The 21,162-nt window shown below is 38.5% G+C and overlaps 1 protein-coding gene across 3 annotated transcripts in view; it reads left to right on the top strand.

The window, feature by feature from the left end:
• Window positions 1-18,808, top strand: part of LOC113448614 (sodium- and chloride-dependent betaine transporter-like) — an 80,942-nt gene extending 62,134 nt beyond the window's left edge. For all 3 annotated transcript variants that reach the window (XM_087935037.1, XM_026719366.2, XM_087935038.1), the window contains exons 12-15: window positions 1,107-1,209; window positions 6,917-7,017; window positions 11,321-11,491; window positions 17,474-18,808. In XM_087935037.1, the coding sequence (XP_087791163.1) occupies window positions 1,107-1,209; window positions 6,917-7,017; window positions 11,321-11,491; window positions 17,474-17,623 (525 nt within the window). In that variant the 3' untranslated portion in view covers window positions 17,624-18,808. The remainder of the gene's footprint in view (window positions 1-1,106; window positions 1,210-6,916; window positions 7,018-11,320; window positions 11,492-17,473) is intronic.
• The last annotated feature ends 2,354 nt before the right edge of the window (window positions 18,809-21,162 follow it).

Raw genomic sequence — 21,162 nt, 5'->3', positions numbered from 1 at the left:
ATGAAGGAATGTTTTAATGAAGGAGTAATAGTGGGTATGGAGACAGCTACAAAGATATGACATCTATTATCCTGATTTCTTACTCTTATGCTAGGTTATATGAGAGAAAGAGCTAAAGGGGATGCCATGAAGCCATGATAACAGGAGAAGAAGAGAAAAGGAGAAGAGGAGAGGAAAGCTGCCCCATAAGTTTTAAGTGTGTAAATGGATGCTAATAGAATCTGTTATAAAATCAACAGAAACATGACATTAATCCTAAGGAAGCAATCAGTAATAATTCAATAGGCTAAATAATTATCTTCAGCTCTCTATCACACAGCTGCATCAACCAATTAAGCTTCAAAAGTACCAAGAATGCTTACTGAATTTGTGTGAGACCAAGGAGGGGCACCACTTATCCACAGGAGAAAGCAAAGTGGCATGGAGAAGAAAGCAAGAAGATTGAGAAAGCTTTTCAACCCTGGACAGCTCCAAAAGGCCTTTGACTGCTCGCTGTCATTGGTTACAATTCAACCCCCTGACCTGAGAGTAGGACCTGAAGTCCATCAGAATCTTGAAAGGGGTGGGAATGACAGGTTTTCAAACACTGCATTTGAAAAATAATCTTGAACCAGTACAGCTTTCTAATGGGATTATGTCTCCTTCAATCAAAAGTTATAACACCCACTATTTTCTTTCCTGGACTGCTAATTCATCATTTCCTCAGAGATATTTGCTCAGTCAACACCATCTCTGAGTTCTGGAAGGGTTTTGGCAGCTGGTTTTCCTCAGTATGCTGTAGGCCAATTGCACTTCTACCCAGAATGCTTTGTTTCCTTGTTGCTGGTGTCTCAGCTCAAATTCCAACTCAGAACTATAGACCTGGAGACAATCAGAATGGCAACCGCAAAGCTTTGCCATTTGTGTCCTCCAAATCTGGCTAACGTTTCCTAAATGTTAATTTGGGCTGGAGAGGACAGAAATATGTATCCACGGGGATACTGCAATGGTTCTAAGTGTGAAAAACGTTTTTCCCCAGTGCTGCCATAACTTAAAGTAGTCATTAAATGAATGGTTTAATGTTTGTTGCTTTGGGTTCTGACCCTTTTGCTTTGTGGTTCTTGTAGGGCGGGATGTACATATTCCAGCTGTTTGATTATTATGCAGCCAGTGGAACGTGCCTTCTCTTTCTTGCCATCTTTGAAGTCATCTGCATTGCGTGGGTTTACGGTATGTAAGGCCTCCAATTACATGCAGGCAATGTTTCATGCCCAGGGCTCCTTTTGAGAATGAAGACATGTTTGACACAGTAGAACTAGATGTGTCAAGACTGCATGGCTCAATTGCATGCCTGGGAATTCTGAGAATTGTAATCCAATATACCCAAAAGGCAGCAGGTCCGAGCAGATGTTATTTCTTTCTCTTTTGGTCAGTCTTTTTGCATCTCACCTTTTACCTCTCATTTAACAATGCCTATTCCAATTCTTTTAGTGGGATAAATCTTCTGGTGCATACATTTTTCAGTTCATACATTAGACAAACACAACTCCTGCCTGCTTCTGATGCCCAATTTTTTATCACACTTTAAACAACAACAAGGGTTAAGTCAGACATTTGGACAAAACTGTTCCAAATCCTAAACTATTATCCCCCCGCTCCCCCAAACAAGAAAGAGAAATAAAAAATAAAATAAAAAGAGGGAAGAGTCAAATTTTTGCCTCAATCTACTCGAGAGTCCCAACATAGAGTCCGATGGGCTACTTTATTATTATTATTATTTATATCTCCCCTTTATTATTTTTACAAATAACTCAAAGTGAACATACATACTACCCCTTCCTTCTCCTTTTTTCCCAAGGCAACAACTTGTGAGCTGGACTGGGCTGAGAGAGAATGACTGGCCTAAAAATTACCCAGCCAGCTTTCATGCTTAAGGTGGTACTACAATTCACAGTCTCCCAGTTTCTAATCTGATGTCTTAACCACTAGAGTAAACTGGGTATATATGCAGTTCAAGAGTGCATGTTTTAATCCGAATTAAGTACTGCAGTTATTTTCCTCTTTTAAATACAGCCACCACAACATGACTTATCACTGGAAGTTTTTAAGAAGAGATTGGATAACTATTTATCTGAAATGGTATAGGGTTTCCTGCCTAAGCAGGGGGTTGGACTAGAAGACCTCCAAGGCTCCTTCCAACTCTGTTATTCTATTCTATTCTATTCTATTCTATTCTATTCTATTCTATTCTATTCTATTCTATTCTATTCTATTCTATTCTTCATATAATTACATAATATCAAGGAAAGTAATGCAAATATTGAATATTGAAAGTATTGAAGCTAAAACTTAGACATATCTCCTTTTAGAGGAGGAAAAACAACAGACAAGCAGCACACACATTTCTCCCATTTGTTGCTGGCTCAAGCTGCCAGGATTTCTGGTCTTGATGATTTTGCATTTCTAAAGCATTAGAGGGAACTGATGTTGGATCTCAGCTGCTAAGGAAGAAAGCAAGAGGAATTACTGAATCCAACTGAGGGTTTCCCTTTAGCATCTGGTAGCTATTGTGGGAATCAAACACTGAATCTGACAGGGCTTTGATTTGATCCAGGGCACTTCTTATATAATGTTTTTTAAGTATCTCAAATAGATGCTGTCCCCAGGCTCTTAAATGCTTCATAATACTTAGACTAGGATGAAAACCTCATTTCCTATTTTTATTTTTTTCTAAATGAGTGAGCTGCACTTATTTTGTTGTGTTTCTAGATTTGAATTTGAAGGGTTTCTTTTTCCACCAGTGAGATGATAGTACTTTTCAAGGTCAGAACAGACTCATTATTTACCAGTAGTTATTTTCTGTAGGACATTCTTGCAGTTGGGCTGAAATGTCTCTCCGTTATAACCTAATTTTAATGGATTCAAATTATCCACTTCCTAAAGGATGTTCAGTCCAGTTACCTACTAATACAATCCATTTTTACCTGTACCTCTAGTAATGTAAAATCATGCTACCCGCCATCATTTCTGGAAAGTGCCTCGGGAGATTATTTTTCATTGTATCACTAGTGTCTTTGGTTTAGTGGTTAAGGCACCAGGCAAGTAAGCAAGAAATGATAAATTCAAATCCCGCCTTAGCCATGAAATGACCTTGGGCCAGTTACTCTCTCCTTTCGAGGGTTGGGAAAAACCACAGGGTTGGGAAAAATAAGATGAAGAAGGAGTGTTGGCTATGTCTGTCACTATTTGTAAAGTTATTGTAAACATTTGTAAAAATAAAGGTGGGATAATCAAATGGAAAAAAAAAATCCTTCCCATTAGCAGAGAGACTGGGCTGTCTTAGTCTATCATGTTTGAGAGATGTGTTCTGGGTTGTTAAATCAGTTTGTAACTGAGGAAATTTTTTCAGTTTTTCTCACTCAGTCTTTTATTTAGAGGAAGAGGAGGAGGCTACAGACAATTTATTGGGTTTAGATTTTCTTACAGCATAACTGAAGGGGAAGAGCTATGCATGACTGGGTAAAAGAACTTTCTTCTCATTTACTCAGAATAACGATGGCTGTTTTAGATTATTGCAAGGCAAAACATTCATGCCTATTTTTGTATCAAAATACGGCATCTGGAAATGATCAAGAATTCCCTGATTTCTTTATCTTGAACTCTTTCAGTTCTCCCTCATTCCCCCATCAAGGAAACCCTTACCCAGTTTTGGTATGAAAAAACCATGCTCTCATTTGGCAGTTCAGATCCTCTGTGTTTATACCACGAAGCGTAATAGCAAATGTTGTGAATAAAGACACATGTTTCTAGGCTTATCTGTTGCCAGCCTCAAAATACTGCTCACAGCTTGGCAGGATTCCCCCTGCCTGTCAAACAGATGGTTGTTGCTAAAAATTGAGGATTTACTGCATTCTGATTTACTCCTTTGACCAAACTTCTAGTTTCCAGCTAGTTTCTTGTTGCTATTGTTGCAATGGCCAAAGGGGACAGCCTGTGAGGATTAAAAAAGGGTGGAAGGATTCCTGTTTTTTTTTCTCTACAAAATTTTCTCTACAAAACACTTTGGGAGTTGCTGTAAACTGGAAGCCAGGATCTCAAACCGCATCGCTTCACTGTCACTTATTATTGGAAATGGAAATTAAGGAAGGAAACCAGTCTGTATTGTTTACTGTGTCTACCTCCAGTTTTGCAGATACATTTTACTGCTAGTGCAGAGACGATTGTATAACTTCCAGGATGGGCCTACAGCCTTGGAACCCAGTTGCTTAGCAACCGGGAAATATTCATTCTCAACAGTAGCATTGTTTTGAAAGCTAAGCAAGCGTCCTCGTGTTGCCTTAACAACTGGGCACAACGCATTCCCTTCTGGAACTTATCAGCAAAGTGAAGGCTCATGCTATCTTCTTTTGCTGATTAGGTTATAGAAAAGCAAGAGAACAGATCTCTCTCTCTCTCTCTCTCTCTCTTTATGCTGAAAAGATCAGGGGTAGATCAGATCCATTGAGATTATTGCAGAAGACTTAGACAGCACAGGCGATAGTGATGGATGTGGGAAGCTACAATGCTGGAACCTCTGGAGCAGTGTTTTTCAACCTTAGCAACTTTAAGTTGCCTGGACTTCAATTCCCAGAATTCCCTAGCCGGCGTTGCTGGCTGGGGAATTCTGGGAGTTGAAGTTCACACATCTTAAATTTACTAAAATTGAGAAACATAGTTCTGGAGGGTCAGAAGTATAAAATCTCAAGGAAGTGAACTTCTTTGCAGACTGGTGGGGGGAGAGTGTTGCTTTTGTGTTACCTAAAGAAACGGCAAAGGCTGTTCTGACATGGCCAGAAATAATTCAGAACTGAAAGGCAAATCAGTTAGCACGATAAATAAGCAAGAGAGGAACTGTTCCCAAAAAACAATTCAGATTATAGTAATATGTCAGAGATTTTTAATACATCATCTGTCAAACCCAGGGAAATCAGGAGATCCAGGCAGTTCAAATGGGTATAAAGATTTATTGTAAGCTTACGCTCCCTACATCTGAATCTGTACTACTAACGGTCAAAACAATTTGGAAGTAAATAAGGAATTCATGATGGGCTGGACTTAGATCTCCTGTGGGCACAAAGGAACTCATGACTGATGACATGTTTGACCCCTCCCTCAGGCTCAACCTCCCTCAGGCTCCTCTCCTACATCATCATTGTTAACTGATGAGGTGCTTGTAATTTACCTGACATGTAACTGGCCCTGCATAACTGACCTGTCTTTCCAGTCCCTTCTCCCACCCCAATTTCAACTCTACATCAGTTTAGCTACTGTAGACATGTCGTGAGCTTCAGCTTATGACAGTTTATTGCCTTTAAACACAATGTGTTAGTCAGTTAGTTAGTTAGTTAGTTAGTCCTTACTCAGAGAAGATTCTTGGGGATTTTTTTGCCATTGTAAACTAACATAGAATATAATGGAATAACTGAGTTGGAAGGACTTCTAGTTCATCCCTCTGCTTGGGCAGGAAACCCTACACCACTTCAGACAAATGGTTATCTAACCTCTTCTTAAAAACTTCCAGTTTTGAGCATCCACAACTTCTGGAGGCAAGTTTGCTCCATTGATTAATTGTTCTAGCTGCCAGGAAATTTCTCCTTAGTTCTAGGTTGCTTGTCTCCTTGATTAGTTTCCACCTTGTCCTACCCTCAGGTGCTTTGGAGAATAGCTTGACTCCTTCTTCTTTGTGGCAGCCCCTGAGATATTGGAACACTGCTATCATGTCACCCCTGTTACTTCTTTTCATCAAACTAGACATACCCAGTTCCATCAACCATTCTTTATGTGTTTTAGCCTCCAGTCCCCTAAAGGACATGACTGTCCTCTTATGGTATGTTGCTTAGAAAGACTCAGATGGAACAAGAAGGCCCTGTAAGCACTTTTCTTCCTTGAATTATCCAATTGTTTCCTTTGGCATCATTTGTCACATGATGCAACGGCCACTATTTTATTACTAAATCAGGCTCTTCCATATCTGCCTCTTGACAAATACAAATTAGAAATGTCCACTAGTGCAATGGGATTGCCCGCCTTTATGATAAAGGATTATAAGAGTTAAAATCCAATTTATCTGGGTAATATAAGGGCTTTTTATGGCCAGAAGTCTCCCTGAATTTAGTAGGCATTTACTACCAAGTTGATTCCATTGTTATTAGTCTAATGTTTCAATAAAAACTCTAATGTTCGCCTTTCATTTCAGTTTTATAAATATGCATTTTAGTATGTCTGTCATCTTGAAAGGATTAGTTCTAAAAGTCTTCATACAGAAGTTGAGGTAAATAAATATGAAAGGTTTCTACAGATTTTCTATAAATTTGTCAGTACTAACTTTTTTCTATCATCATTTGACTATATCTAATGATTTGGATAATATCCCTTTTATTTGCTTCTTCATATGTGATCAATATTAATAATGACAGCATATTGTACAGAAGTCTGAGAGACCTGGTTTAAAACTCATGAATAATCCACTCATGAAGGTGACAAAATTGCTTCTTTATTCCTTGGACCAGCCTATCTCAGCCTGCTGATATGTTAGGCTACAGTTCCCATCATTCAGAGTATCTCACATTTGCTTAATGTCTAATAATACAAATGTCTCTTCCATTGCCCATGAAGGCTGGAGATTAAAGCAGCCATAATCCAATTTACCTGAAGGTAACAGGTAACATTCTTAAAAAAATGGTAAGAATTCTAATCCAGAATCGTGAGAAATATTGAATGATTGGAGGGTTAAAGAAAATTGGTTTAAGCTAGCAGATTCCTATGGAGAGTTTTAGATTGCTTTGAACTCCTAGGGAAGATATACAATTGAATTTGAGGCAGAGGGGTGGCTTTTTCTTTATCTGACTGGTTTCTGACAGCATGAGTTTATATAAAGTTCTCTTTTGCAATGGTCAAGGAGCTGATCGTTTTTCTGACAATATTGAAGATATGATTGGCTACAAACCCTGGCCCCTGATTAAATACTGCTGGCTCTACCTCACACCTGGTCTTTGTCTGGTAAGTACATTGACTGTGTCTTTTACACATATATCGGTTCTGTGGGCGTGGCTTGGTGGGCATGTCAGGGGAAGGATACTGTAAAATTTCCATTCCCTCCCACTCCAGGGGAAGGATACTATAAAATCCACATTCTCTCCCCACCCCATTAACCTGCTTTCCAGCTCCATTCTCCTGTGCAGGGCAACAAAAGAAGACCCAGCCAATCAGCTGGGACTCAGGGGGCAGAGAATAGATGGGGGCAGGGCCAGTCATTCCGAACTGCTCAAAATTTCTGCTCCTGGTTCTCCAGAACTGGTCAGAACCTGCTGAATACCACCTCTGCATTGGTGGTGATGGTGTAGAAAAAACCCTTTAATTTCCCTTGCCTGAAATTACAGAAATATTACTACTAACTATTGTATAATTCTTTCTATTAGCATAGTTCGCTGTAGTAATTCTTGTTAGCTATTTTTAATTTAGTTTAAATATTTTTACATGTCATGAGCTATTCAGGTGGCTTACAATGAGATGCCAAAAATAGGAATCTACAGAAAAAGAGAGATACAGATACAGATACACCCTTGGTGCTCTCTGAACTTGGTGGTTTTCTTGCAGACATTTTATTACCAAACTAGATAATATCATCCATTTGGTAATGAAATGTTTGCAAGAAAACCACCAAGCTCAGACAGCACCAAGTAGCCCACAGTTAAACCTGAGCTACAATTATACTCTTCTATTGGTACTTACATCAATAGATGGCATAGCACAAAATGAAGGAAGTTTACAGGTAAATAAAATGTCGTCAAGACTATTTAAATAAGATGGCTGTAGTTAGGGGAGTTCCAGGATAAAGGAAGTGCAACGCAATGCAAAAAACAAATAAATAATCTACAACATCATGACCTGGGAACCATAAATAATGACAGGGTGTTTAGGATGATCACTTTGGATTATCTGAATGAATTACAGGTTCATCTTTGAGGAATGACCCTTCAAGTTTCCAGGAAGTAAATCACATAGGAGAAGCGGGGGTACATAGATGGACCCAAGACCAGGTTCTGTATGTTTCCAAAGAGAATATAATGAGAACACAAGCATAAAAGTGGAGAAAATTCTTATAAGCAATTAAAACCTGCCTTCTGACAGTTGATTGCTAGTTCAGCATCCTTTATGCCCAAGCATAAAGCCCAACATTTCTGTTAAATTGTGTGTCTATTAAATAGGTTGAATATTTTAGCAATCTTTTTAGTGCATGAAGTCCCTTTTTAGCAGGCTTCCAGATTCAACTATGGAAACTTACAAACTCATATCCCATCTAAACAACGGAAAAGCAGTGGAGGAGTTCTGATTCTTGCAGAATTTAGAAAAAAGCTAATGCAGAATGGCAGTCCTCTGTGTTAGTCTTCCTCCTCACACATATTGAGTGCAGTTTCCGGGTGCCTAAACATTGCTATTATTGTAGTCCCAATCATTAAGAAAGGCAATAAATCTAATCCTGCTATCCATCTGATCAATCTCTGAAATGTTTTAATAAACCAGGTGCCAAACATCCATGTGAGAAACTCAGTGATTGTTTAGAAAAAGAGCAAGTTTCGACTGACTAAGAAATACATTTCAAGAGAGAACAAGCAACTATTGAATACTTTTATTTTTGTAAACCATCCAACAGAAAAAAAACGTTACTCTTTTATCTGGAGGCTTCCTTGTTGCTGCCTTTATAGATTTGAAAGTTTGAAGGATTGTGGTAGAAACTATTAAAGACATTTATGGATTTCTGTTTTACTAGATTAATTATGATGCTTTACAAGATATTTATATGTCGATTGTACAGTAAGCACAGTTGTTTCAGTTCCAATTCTCACTATAAGAAGAAGAGCTGTGGTGGTGCAGTGGTTAGAGTGCAGTACTGCAGGCTACTTCTGCTGACTGCCGGCTGCTTACAATTTGGCAGTTCAAATCTCATCAGGCTCAAGGTTGACTCAGCCTTCCATCCCTCCGAGGTGGATAAAATGAGGACCCAGATTATTGGGGGCAATATGTTGACTCTGTAAACTACTTAGAGAGGGCTGGAAAACACTGTGAACTGGTATATAAGTCTAAGTGCTATTGCTAACTAAGCAAGGTTGTATTCTGGCCCCCTTTTTAGTTAATCTTTATTTAATCCACTCGTTAACTCAGACCCTAAGGAAAACTGAATTCTATCCCATAGTGCTAACAAAAGAGTTTACACCAATGATGTGATCAACTTCTTGAAGATCTTGAAGTTGGTATTCATGAGTTTACAAGCTTCAAATGCTTATTGTGGAGAACAAAAACTAGGAATTAATTGTAGTAAATTAAAAGTGATTATATGCACAAAGCAATGAATTAAAGTCATCCATGAATGGAAAACTACCCACAATTTGATTGAGGAAATTAAGATCTTTAAACATCTTAACATTTAATGCCTTAGGAATTGTGTTTCAATTCTGTAATACCTGGAAAGGGTAATAAAAAAATATATTTCATCTCATGCAGAAAAAAAATTCTGATGTAATAATTAGATTTGTCAGCCAGCAGGGAAATAATTATGTTTCCACTGCAGTCTCATTTTATACTGTAGAGCAAAACTGCTGAGCTAATACTCGATGGCATGGAAATTGTGTCTATAAAGATATCAAGAAATTTGAGGCAATTCAATCCAAGTCCTTAAGAGCTATGCGCCATGTCCCTTGCTGCATTTCAAACACATGCTTGAAGCTAGACCTAGGTTCAAATAGTTTTGCACCAGGATTTTCCAGCGGATATATTTCCTAAAATTAATTTGGGGGAAAAGCGGCCTATTGCATCGAGTTAATCCTTGTCAACAAGTACGATTCCTCATGGACATGTACCATAGCTTCAAACTTGACCTCTTGTAGATTCTTAGGTCAGTCTGAGAGAGCCTTGCAAGTGATCTAGAATCACAGAAGGAACAGAGGAGCAGAATTTGTTTTTTTTTATCACTGCAACACTGACCTTTGTAACTTTATCTCTTCTGAAATATTTATACAAAATTCTCCCTCTCCTTCACAATACAGCCTTAAGTCTTGCCAGGTTTAATGAGAAGCCATCAGGGGTTTTGAAGGGAAAATACAACAACCTTCCCTTTCTCAATCAAATCCATCCCTGTATGGAAAGTGTTGTGAAGTCAAAATAAACATGTTGTCAGGATTCCAACACTTAACGCCATTTAAATCATGAGTCTAGCCAATCTCCAAAAGGATTTATTGGGAGTTAAAAGATGCGGGTATTGCCTGGGTGTATCTGACTCTGAGACACATAATTTATTGTCAACCTTGGCCCTGGTTTCCCCCCACCCCCTGGGTGTATCATAATTTATATTCTCCAATGGGACAAATCCATAGCCAAGAGTCATCAATCATGCTCTCCAGTTAGAATTTTGCATGGCAGAAAGTTCGGTCACCTAGAAACTATCTTTGAAAACATTTATGGAATGCAAGGTACCAACTGCTTCCCCCTCCCTTTCTATTAGCAACTCTAAAAGACCACAGAAATATTTTATGTGTTGACACATGTTCTGCTGAGCTGCCTAAGAAATCATGCAGGGCACTCTGGATTAATATAACCATTCCGGCTGTAACCATGGAAGAGTCCTATCGACTTACAGCCATTCCCTTAGTGACCACTTACAACAGCACTGAAAAAAAGTGAAGTATGACCATTTTTCACACTTACAACCATTGCAGCATCTCCATGGTCATGTGACTCATGACCATGGCTGTGTCCCAAGGTCATGTGAACATATTTTACGGCCATCTGATAGGCAAAGTCAATGGGGGTCTGTGCTCTCTGAGTTTGCTTGTTTTCTTGGAAAGATTTCATTACCTAAACCAGGTAATGGTAGTCAACAAGGAAGTCAGATTCACTTAACAACCATGTTACTAACTTATCAGCTGCGGTGATTCACTTAATCACTGTGGCAAGAAAGGTCATAAAACGGGGCACAACTCGCGTAGCAAATGTCTCACTTAACAACAGAAATGTTGAGCTTAGTTGTGGTCGTAAGTCAAGGACTTCCTATATTCAGGGGTGGAAAGCAAAAACAAAAATGGGGAGCTAAAACCCAAAGTCTGAGCAGAAGCCAGCAGCTACTTAGCAGATCTTAATAACCATCTCAATCGGAGTTGACTATAGACACTATTTGCTCAAGGCTGAAAAAAGGTCATGCTGAAAGACCTTGATTAAATGTACTTTTTCTTCTCCTTAATTATCTCTTACAGATGTTTCTAATTTACTACTGCATAGCTGTCATGCTGTCTGTTCTTGTCATCCTCAGGCTACCTTCCTGTTTTCACTCATTAGATACCAACCCCTCAAATACAACAATGTTTATGAATATCCTCCGTGGGGGATTGCAGTGGGTTGGGTGTTGGCGTTGTCTTCTATGATCTGCATACCATCTTATATTATATTCAGCTTCCTGAGAACCAAAGGATCTTTCAAAGAGGTAATAACGACAGAACTTCTCTGAGGTCACAGAACCTTGTTTGGTTATTTTACATGATCATTCATAAGAGAGAGAATTGACAGGTTCTTTCAGGCCATTTGTGTTACTGAAAGAGATGTATTCTGCATCCTAGGACAATTGTTTTTCCAAGGTAACATAAGCCCTAAAGTAAAGCAACACCATAAAAGCTGGGTTGGTGCCTCTTTATAATGGAAGAAAGTCAGATGCCTTTTGATACATGAAAGAACTAACTAACAAAAGCAAATTTGGTTACCGTTAATTGTAGAAGACTAAACCCATAGTGTAGGGGTGTCAAACTTGGGCCCAGGGCCCAGATGTGTCACACACTGGCCACGCCCATGCCCGGTTTAGCAAAGGGGAAAAAGTCGCAATAGGTCACATGACACTACTGTGACAACACAAGTTTCACAGCCTTGCCTTAGTGCTTCAAAAACTTCTTCATAAAGGCTGTTTGTGTATTTTAATCTAGTTTGTCTGCCTCTTGTTCTGAATCATCACTGCCATTACATTGATCAAATCAAGTGGAAAATATGTGCAAATAATCAAAGACAGAATGGAGAAATAATTCCCAAATCCTTAAGAAATGTTTCACACCTCGATCCTTTTTCAAGATGACAAAATGCACTTTTTATTTCTTCTAGCTATGCATTTTTTTGTCTTCCAACTTAGAAACTTAACACTGTGCAAATGATAACAAATCAAAACCCAGTCACTGCCAACCATAGATTATGTTGCCTAATTGACAATCATGGTTATAATTATTGCTCTACCTCAGAAGACTGAAGCACAGAGCAAATGGGATGCAAGCTAAGAAATACCTGTAAAATTCAAAACTTGCTTTGGGTTATAACTATGGTTAATATAATATGTTGCAATAACTATAGGTAATCATTGGTTGAATTCAGAAATCACACTGATCCATAATGTGAATTGTTTGGTTTCAGCATTATAAATAATGCATTCATGACAGTTTAATTTTACATGTTCAATTACTACGATTTATCTAACCACTGAAAAAGTCCTGGATTTCTGTTTCCACAAACCATGATTAAAATAAACTACAGCAGAAGCCAATGTGTAAACCCAGCCATTTCTTCTTGTTGATAGATGTTTCTTCACTGATACATGTAGATTATGGGATGACAATAGAGGAGAACAATAGAACTCAATACTTTCATGCAAATGAACATTTATCTTAGTGGAATAACTCAAAATGCAATTCAGTTGAAAACGCTGGGAAATTGTCATGCCCTTGTTAGAGTCAAACTCTGAGGGAGAGGAGGAACAGCCAACAGGGAGTGGAGGTGTGGCTCCAGAAGTTGTGGAGGAAGCTGTGGAAGGGCAGAGGCCAGTTGGGCAGTCAGAGAAGGAACCAGGGCCATCCCCTCTTCATCCTAGGACATGCAGGGAGGAACAGAGAAGGCAACAACTTGGTTTACGAGAGAGGAAGTGACCATGATCCTCCTCATTAGTTGCAGCTGGGAAGAATAGTATATAAGAGAGATGGTTAAAACACAGCGTTGCCAGAAGCAAAGCATGTGTTATTCTGGGCTGAAGTTATCTTGGTTGGCGTCCTTCCAACAGACTGTGCCTTATTATCTCCTTGAAGTTGGTAATTACTTATCCTGGGCCATTGTGGAAATTCCTTCATTGTAGTTTGTTTTGGTTTTTTATTTCACCTCTATCTGCTCATTAAGTTCGGACTGTATTGCTTTCTTTTGAAGACTATTTTTGAATACGTTTTATCTCCAACTGAGAATTATTGAACTGTGGGGCGAAGTTGGAGGCATTAAAGGACATTTATTTACGTTTTGGAGTTTGTTATGTTTGTGTTACACTCTGGGTCATCACAGAAACTCCACATAAATCCTGAAATAAACCTTAGAGCAATGTCATCCCCAAGACTTTAGAAAGGTGATGCCATATCCCCAGAACGTTATTTACTGATTAAGGATACCAATGTAGTAACAAATGACATTATATGTCAGCCGTGGTTTAATATCCACCTAACGTGGATAACATGAGACAAAGACCCAGAGAGCAAAGGAAAGGAAGTGAAGCTTAAAGCAAAATATGATAAAGAGCCAAAACAACCAAGACTAACAATTGTTGAAGAGGATGGAATTTGCAGAGGTGGCTAAACTGACTTCCTTGACCAGAGAAAAGAGAATGTCTATATATATGTCTAAAAGAGGATTTCCTCTTTCAGTATATACTTTTTGCATCAAACAGAAACAGTTGATCTTATGATTTGTGGTTTTGAGGAAAAACCACAGATAGATTATATAGATTGTAGGGAAAAGTAAGGTGTTTTGTAATCATAAAGTAAGTATTTGTAGTTATAACCACAGTAAAGGAAATCAGAAATGCTCTTTTTCTAGTTCTTTTCATTCTTTCTTTTTATGCTTTTGACTTCTTTCCTATTTTTTCTTTTTTTTCTTACTTTCTATTAGTTCTTGCTAGTTTTTAATCTCCTTTTTATAATTTTAATTAACATATTAAAAACCCAATAATGATAAGCAGATAGCAAATGCCATCTTTGCAAAGAAGCTGAAGAAATAGTGGAACACCTAGTTAGCTGCTGCAAGAAGATTGCACAAACTGAAATCCCATGAAATTAAATGGGATTTATGCTATGTATGTGTATGATTCCATCTTAAACCAAGAATTAGTTTCTTTGAGTTTGAAAGTTCTACCCGACATTTTCTCAGAAACTGAAGGTCAACCAGAATATATGCAGACATAATTCATGTATTTCTAGATTAAAAATTTGTTCTGAAATGACAGCTCACATATCACTTATGGATATTTAAAATAATCATCTTTTAAGTAGTTTGATTTATATAGGGCTACCTGGGTTGTTGCTTTTATTGTTAAATAATTGGAAAACAAGCTCTTGCCAATTTAACTCAAATCTTTCCCTCCAAGGGTTCCAACCTTGGCAGCTTTAAAACATGTGGACTTCAACTCTCAGAATTCTTCAGTGAGCCTTGCTGGGTGGGGAATTCTGGGACTTTAAGTCTACAAGTCTTAAAGTTACTAAGGTTGGACACCCAGTTCTAGGGTCCGTTTGTTCTCACATCTGGCCACTTATTTGGCACAAATAATTTGTCTGCATGAGTTTGTATGCCAGAGTTACTCCTGTTGTAGTTCCTACATTATGAACCTTAGTTTGTACCTTTCTATCATTTGGAGCCTAAGCTTGAAAGAAATAGTAGAGTTACCAAGATATAATTATTAGCCATTTCCTCTGAAATCACCTTCATTTGTTTGTTTACATGTTACATAGATTGCAGATGTTCCTAGGAGTGTGCAGTGGCCTAGAGGTGGAGCTCTTGCCTCACAGTCAGGAGGCTGTGAGTTTGATCCTAGGTGGAGGCTGATATTTCTCTCTCTGTGCACAACGAGAATTTATCAGCTAAACAAAACTCCGCATTGGTGATAGGAAGAGCATCCAGCCATTAAACACTTTGCTAGCTTCATTCAGTTGTTCAGACAAGGGATTATGGGGTCATTAAAAGATTATGATAGATTGCAGATACTCCTCTGAGGTAGCATCATAGTATTGGGAGTCATTTTCAAGTTACTTTTTAACTGCCAACCTGGCAATGCTTCAGCCATCATCTCTCAAAATCTCAGCAACTGTTACGTCGGGTCGTGAATTCAAATTTTTCAAATTCTTCATCTAGACAATATTCCATTTGAGGAAGTCTAATCTAAAAAAGTCTTGTGCTCTTAGATCACATTTTTGTTTTTTAAAAATAGGATCAATCCAGCATGTGGAGTTTACCTGAGGTTCAGCTCTGCAAATGTATATTATGGAATGGAATGGGGAAAACCACATTGCATTAAATCTAGGGTAGAATCCTTTCAATCTGAATATGGAACAGTGTAGGTTGAGTCTGAATGGAGCTTGATGTAATAGACTGTAACAAGACTAAATGATGAAGGTGAGGGGAAAACATAATTTATATTGGGGTTGCTTTTTGCAATTCAGTTTATTGTTCTTGCCAGGGGCCAAAACAAACAGCACAGAATATAATTAACATAAACAGCTGGAACAAATGTTAAAACATCAGTTATTACACAATAATTAAAATTAAAAAATCCATTTGACCAAGAGTAAATTTTGTGCATCATTTAATAGAAAAGTAGAGATGTGGAACATCATAGTGAGAAAATCTGTTAATTAATAGTAGCAGAAGTAGAAACTTTTAAAATTATTTCCACAGAGAAAAGCACAGCCAACCCCAGTTTTACTCTTCAAACCAACATATGGTTTATGAACATTCTACAATCCAAGTACCTTAAAAACATATTAGCCACCACCAGTGAATTTGATTATAGGGCTCATGTTGGGTGCTATAAACAAATAATATAAGTACTATAACTACTAATATTTCCATTTGCGCAACCATTCTGGAGAACATAATCATTTTACAAAAATAATGTTGAAATACTCTAGAGAACAGCCATACTGTTCTTCAGTACATATAACTCCTGGAGTACAGCAATTTGCATCGGAGGTGGCCTAATCATATCCATTTGGCAACTTCTCACATGATAAAGCCTCCCTTTGAATGTAAAGAGAATCTCTTAGAAAACATCAGGAGCTGTGAAAACGAAGAGCTCTTATGTTAACTGTAGTAAGGAGAGGACAATATTTTGTTCTTTGACATAGAGCAAACTTGATCTCAAATGGGTAGAAATCTACATGAGCAAGCCAGAGTTGTACAAGGACCTCTGAATTTGAGTGGAGGCTTCTTGATTGTTGGGTAACGCAATGAAAAAAATGTTTCATTAATTTTATTTACTATTTATACCAGTTTCCATGATAGAAACAGTATCTCCACTTCCATCTTCATGATGAACCTTCTGAGGAGATTCTATTCTTGTTGTACCACAGTTGTATTAGAGCCTTAAGAACAGATGGTTCTCAGAAACAAAACTGGTGACTTAATGCAACACTGTATGAGAATCTTCATTTCTCAAATGACTAGCAATGGGTGAAGGTGGTAGAGAAGCAAATAAAGGAAGTTCTGAAAAAGAGAGGCTAGCAGGGAATAAATCTATAGCATTTTTCAGGAGTCTTAGCTCATTTTTGGCACAGGGCTTTCGAAGTGAAGTTGAAGGCCCAGTGAAGTCCTACGGCCTGTGTGGGTCTCCAGGTTGTGAAACTGTTTAGTTTATTCATGAGACCATTACAGAGAGAAAAGATGAAGTTGTTGATTATTACAAAGCTATTAGAGACAGAACTATTCACATAGGAGTCTGACTTATGAAACCTTTCCCCACATGGGTATGGAAGAATAGCTAGTTTGCTTTGCATTTAAATGCACATTTATCGAATTTACACTTCTCAAACCAATATATGAACCAAAAACAACAATACTGCAAATGTTATCATGTTGTTTTCTGATTAAAAATTGAATATAAAAATATCTAGTTAGCCATAATTGCATGAATGTGCATGTACTGGAGAAATGACAGTGACAATATGCATATTCTCATGAGAAGTAAAAACAAAGTAGCAAATTCTTATAGGAATGGGGCAAAACAAATTTAAGATTGGAAAATAAAAACCCAAACGCCTTAATGGAAACAAAATTCTCATCTCTAATTGCCACAATAAATGAGTGTGTTTTCCTTCCTAATCCCATACTTTTATAACTATGCAATCTATTAAAACATCCCTACTGTAAGCATTGCTGGGGATTCTATTGTGTGCTATCATGTGTCATCAAGCAGTGATTCTAAAAGCAAAATGGCACAAAGCATTAAGCCATTTCCCATCTGCTCTTTTAAATGTATATTCCAATAAACCTGCCTTATGAAAATTTCATGGATGGGCTTTTGGACTGCCTTTGTCCACCCCAACTGAGGCAGATTAATTTGGGTGTCAATTTTCCTGATGTTTAATTAACAGAGATACTGCCTGCCATTCTCCTTGTCTCTCCACAGCGCATATGCCAACTCACTGCTCCATCCGAAGACTTGCCCCAGCCAAAGAAGCATCTGATTGGCAGTTCTCAGTGGGAATGTTCTGAAGTGGGATCCCAGCAGCCAATCAAGGAAGTACTTGGCAAGACGGGGAAGGAAACCAACTTCTAGAGCTTTCTGACATTCTGGAAGAGTCTCTCCATGTTTCTGAAGACTTCTGCTTATATCCAGGCTGAGTTTCCTCCGAGGTCTTCCTTATTCTCTTCAGATGTCAGTAATGCTTAAGAACTGATCATGGGATGGAAAAGAACCAACCCTTGTTTTACCATGAGTAAAAGAGCAGCAGCAAAATCATCGCGGTGGGGATCATGGCTCAAGATCTCCATGAAACCCTTCTCGTTGACATTGTTGGAGAATGGAGTATCACTTTGTGCATGCTGCATATACATCTATGATCTATCATCTTGAACTGTGTTGTGTTCTATTTGCAAGAATTAAATACGCAGCACAATCAGGTTACCTGAAAACCATCTGTTGAAGATGGTCAAGCAGAGTCATCATTTCTTTAATCATTCTTCTACTGCTACCTCCACTCTTTGATGCAATGTTAACAATTCTGTGAAAAATCCCTAATCCAGGAACCTCTGAGATTAGCCAAATTTGTACTCATGTGACAGCAGGATGAATGCGTCTTGGACGAATTTGATGGATTACTTTTTTTTCTATTGTTCTCAATGGTTTACATAAATCTGCTACAGGTGAGGGCCTCTTTCAACGAACATCATACCAATCTATTTGGAGTTTCTAAATTAAGATTGATTGAACAGTCTCTCCCACTGGTGACAGCCCAGAGGAGGGAAAAGTGGCAAATTGGAAGCAAAATAATTTTGTGAGATACTTCCTTCACATTCTCTCCCTTATCTTTTGGAGAAAAGATTGGCACTGAAAGGCTGACAGTCTTTCAGGATGAATATACCTCAACTGACAGTGCTCTATGTGATGTTTTTGAGTTGTTGGAAAACTAAGGGGGAAAAGTGACTCAAGTGGGAACTGCTGCAAAAAGGAAATACTCAAATTGCCTTAGTGTTTGTGGGAAGCAGTAAGAAATAACCAACTTGAGAATGAGCCACTCCTGGACAAGTATCTTGGCACAGCGATGCAAAAACTTGCATATGATCAATAACACAAAAGTAACAAAATAAGAAATGCAATTTACAATCAGCCAGGAGAACGAGAGTTGTGCAGAGCTAGCTGGTTTGCCTGCCTGTATTTCCTATGTAACTGCTCTTTTTTAAAAAGACAATTTAATATACTCTTATGCAGCATGAATGTCCTCAGAATTTCTCCCATAGCACTTAGTACTCCTACAAATTGACAGAATTCTTTGTTTCTTTGCATCTGTTTTCAGAAATGCCCTGTATCCCAAGCAATGCAGTTTTCAAGAAATTGTATATACAATTGAAGTCATTGTCCCTTGCTGTGATAGTGCTTGTGAATTTGACTTTTCCGCAGAGGCATTTCTGTAAAATATAAAAAGTTAAAACGGTGGCCATAATTGTATAATTAAAGCCTTGCCCCCCCCCTGCTTTTTTTTTGCAGGAGTTGCACCAGTGATGCATATAAAAAAGGGGTAGGGCTTGTAGTCCCCATTTGGATTGCCACTAACAGCCCTGCTTCCAACCTACCTTTAAATAACATTGCCCAAAGCAGGAAATTTTCTATTGTTACTAGGTTGCATGATGCTATTTCAGACTGCAGTAGAAAATGTTTAAGGTTTATTTGAGATGAAGATTAAATGTTATATTCATTTATCTGAGAGCAAGTACATAGTACAGGTTAGGGGTGTCAAACTGGTGGACCATGGGTCGGATGCACCAAGTGTAGCCCATGCCCTATGTCACAAAATGTTGGGCATGGCCTACGTGCAAAACATCACATGACGCAGCGAGTTTGACACCCGTAGCACAGGTAGTCCTTGACTTGCAACCACAATTGAGCCCAAAATTTCATGTTGCTAAGTGAAACATTTGTTAAGTAAGTTTTGCCCCATTTTACATCTTTTCTTGCCACCGTTGATCAGTGAATCACTGCCATTGTTAAGTTGGTAACACAGTTGTTAAATGAATCGGGCTTCCCCATTGTCTTTTGCTTGTCAGAAGATTACAAAATGAGATCATGTGATCCCGGGACAGTGCAGCTGTCATAACTATGAGTCTGTGGTGAAGTGCCTGAGCATTGATCACGTGACCATGGGAATGCTGCAATGGTTGTAAGTGTGGGAAACTGTCGTAAGTCACTTTTTTCAGTGCCGTTGCAACTTTGAATGGTCACTGAATGAATGCTTGTAAATTGAGGATTACCTTCCCTTGAAAGAAAGAAAGTCAAGGCATTTCATAATAGTTTGCTTGGTTTTATTTTTATGACACAATAGCTCACAAGAAGTTTCTGAGGAATAATTAACTTTTCCCGGTCCACGTTTGCCCTAAAGAGTTTCCAACCTGGCAAAATATCCCATATCTTTTCCACAATTCCTTCTTTCCAGTGTAGCTTCTCTTTGCCCCTAGCTTCCTCCTTCCATAACCAGAAGTGTTATCTCAATGTCTAGGGATGACAACTGCCAGAATGTTCAGCCAGTTTAATAGCTATTATAACTGGAAGTCAAGATTGACTAACAGGAGGAGCTGAGATAGAAAGGGCTGAATAAGATGGTCATAGCAATGGGATAAAAGAAACCTCATTTGCACATTTGCTGATTGTTTCCATTGAGCTCTACATGCTCAGTGAGATGAGGATAGAGCTAAGTCTAATTTATCATATTAAGTTTCATTAATGGATGTAGCATGGCTATGTTTGTAAACTTCAGCTATCAGTGAAGAGAAGGACCAGGGGAAATGTGATAGCAGAGTTCTAATATTTGAGGGGGTGCCACAGAGAGGAAGGGGTCAACCTATTTTTCAAATCACCTGAAGGCCAGACAAGGAATAATGGATGGAAACTGAACAAGGAGAGATTCCACCCAGAAATTAGAAATTTTCTGACAGTGAGAACAATCAACCAATGGAACAGAAGTTGCCTATGGAAGTTGTGTGAGCTTCATCACTGGAGGCTTTCGAGAAGAGATTGGACTGCCATTTGTCAGAAATGCTATAGGGTCTTCTGCTTGGATGGTGGGATTGGACTAGATGACCTACAAGATCCCTTCCAACTCTGTTAATCTGTAAGCTTCATCAACCAAAAAGAGAAAATTTAAATGAGACCTATTCAGGCAACTGGGGTCTCTGAGAACTAGATGGATGAAGAAGCAAGACTATACTGAAGGCTGAATTCTAGGAATCTTCCAATATTTCAGGGCTGTCACAGAGAAGAGGAGGTTGTCCTGAGAGCAGGACAAGAAGCATTGGATGGAAGCTTACGAGGGAGGGAGGGAGGGAGGGGAGGGAGGCAGGGAGAGAGAGAGAGAGAGAGAGAGAGAAAGAGAGATTTCCAACCTAGAATTAAGGAGAAATTTCCTGTCAAGTGAAAGCAGTTAATCTATGGAATGGCTTGCCTTCAGAAGTTGTGAGTGCTCCATCAATGGAGGGTTTTAAGAAGAGATTGGACAGCCATTTGTCTAGAATGGTATAAAGTCTCCTTCTTGAACAAATGATTGGACTAGAAGACCTCCAAAGTACTAATCTCCATTATCTATAACCCTTAATCAATGTGCTTAA

This window comes from Pseudonaja textilis, chromosome 5 (genome assembly GCF_049901715.1).
Source record: "Pseudonaja textilis isolate UNSWEBS1 chromosome 5, rPseTex1.2, whole genome shotgun sequence".
NCBI lineage: Eukaryota > Metazoa > Chordata > Lepidosauria > Squamata > Elapidae > Pseudonaja > Pseudonaja textilis.
This window is presented reverse-complemented; position numbering and strand designations above follow the sequence as displayed.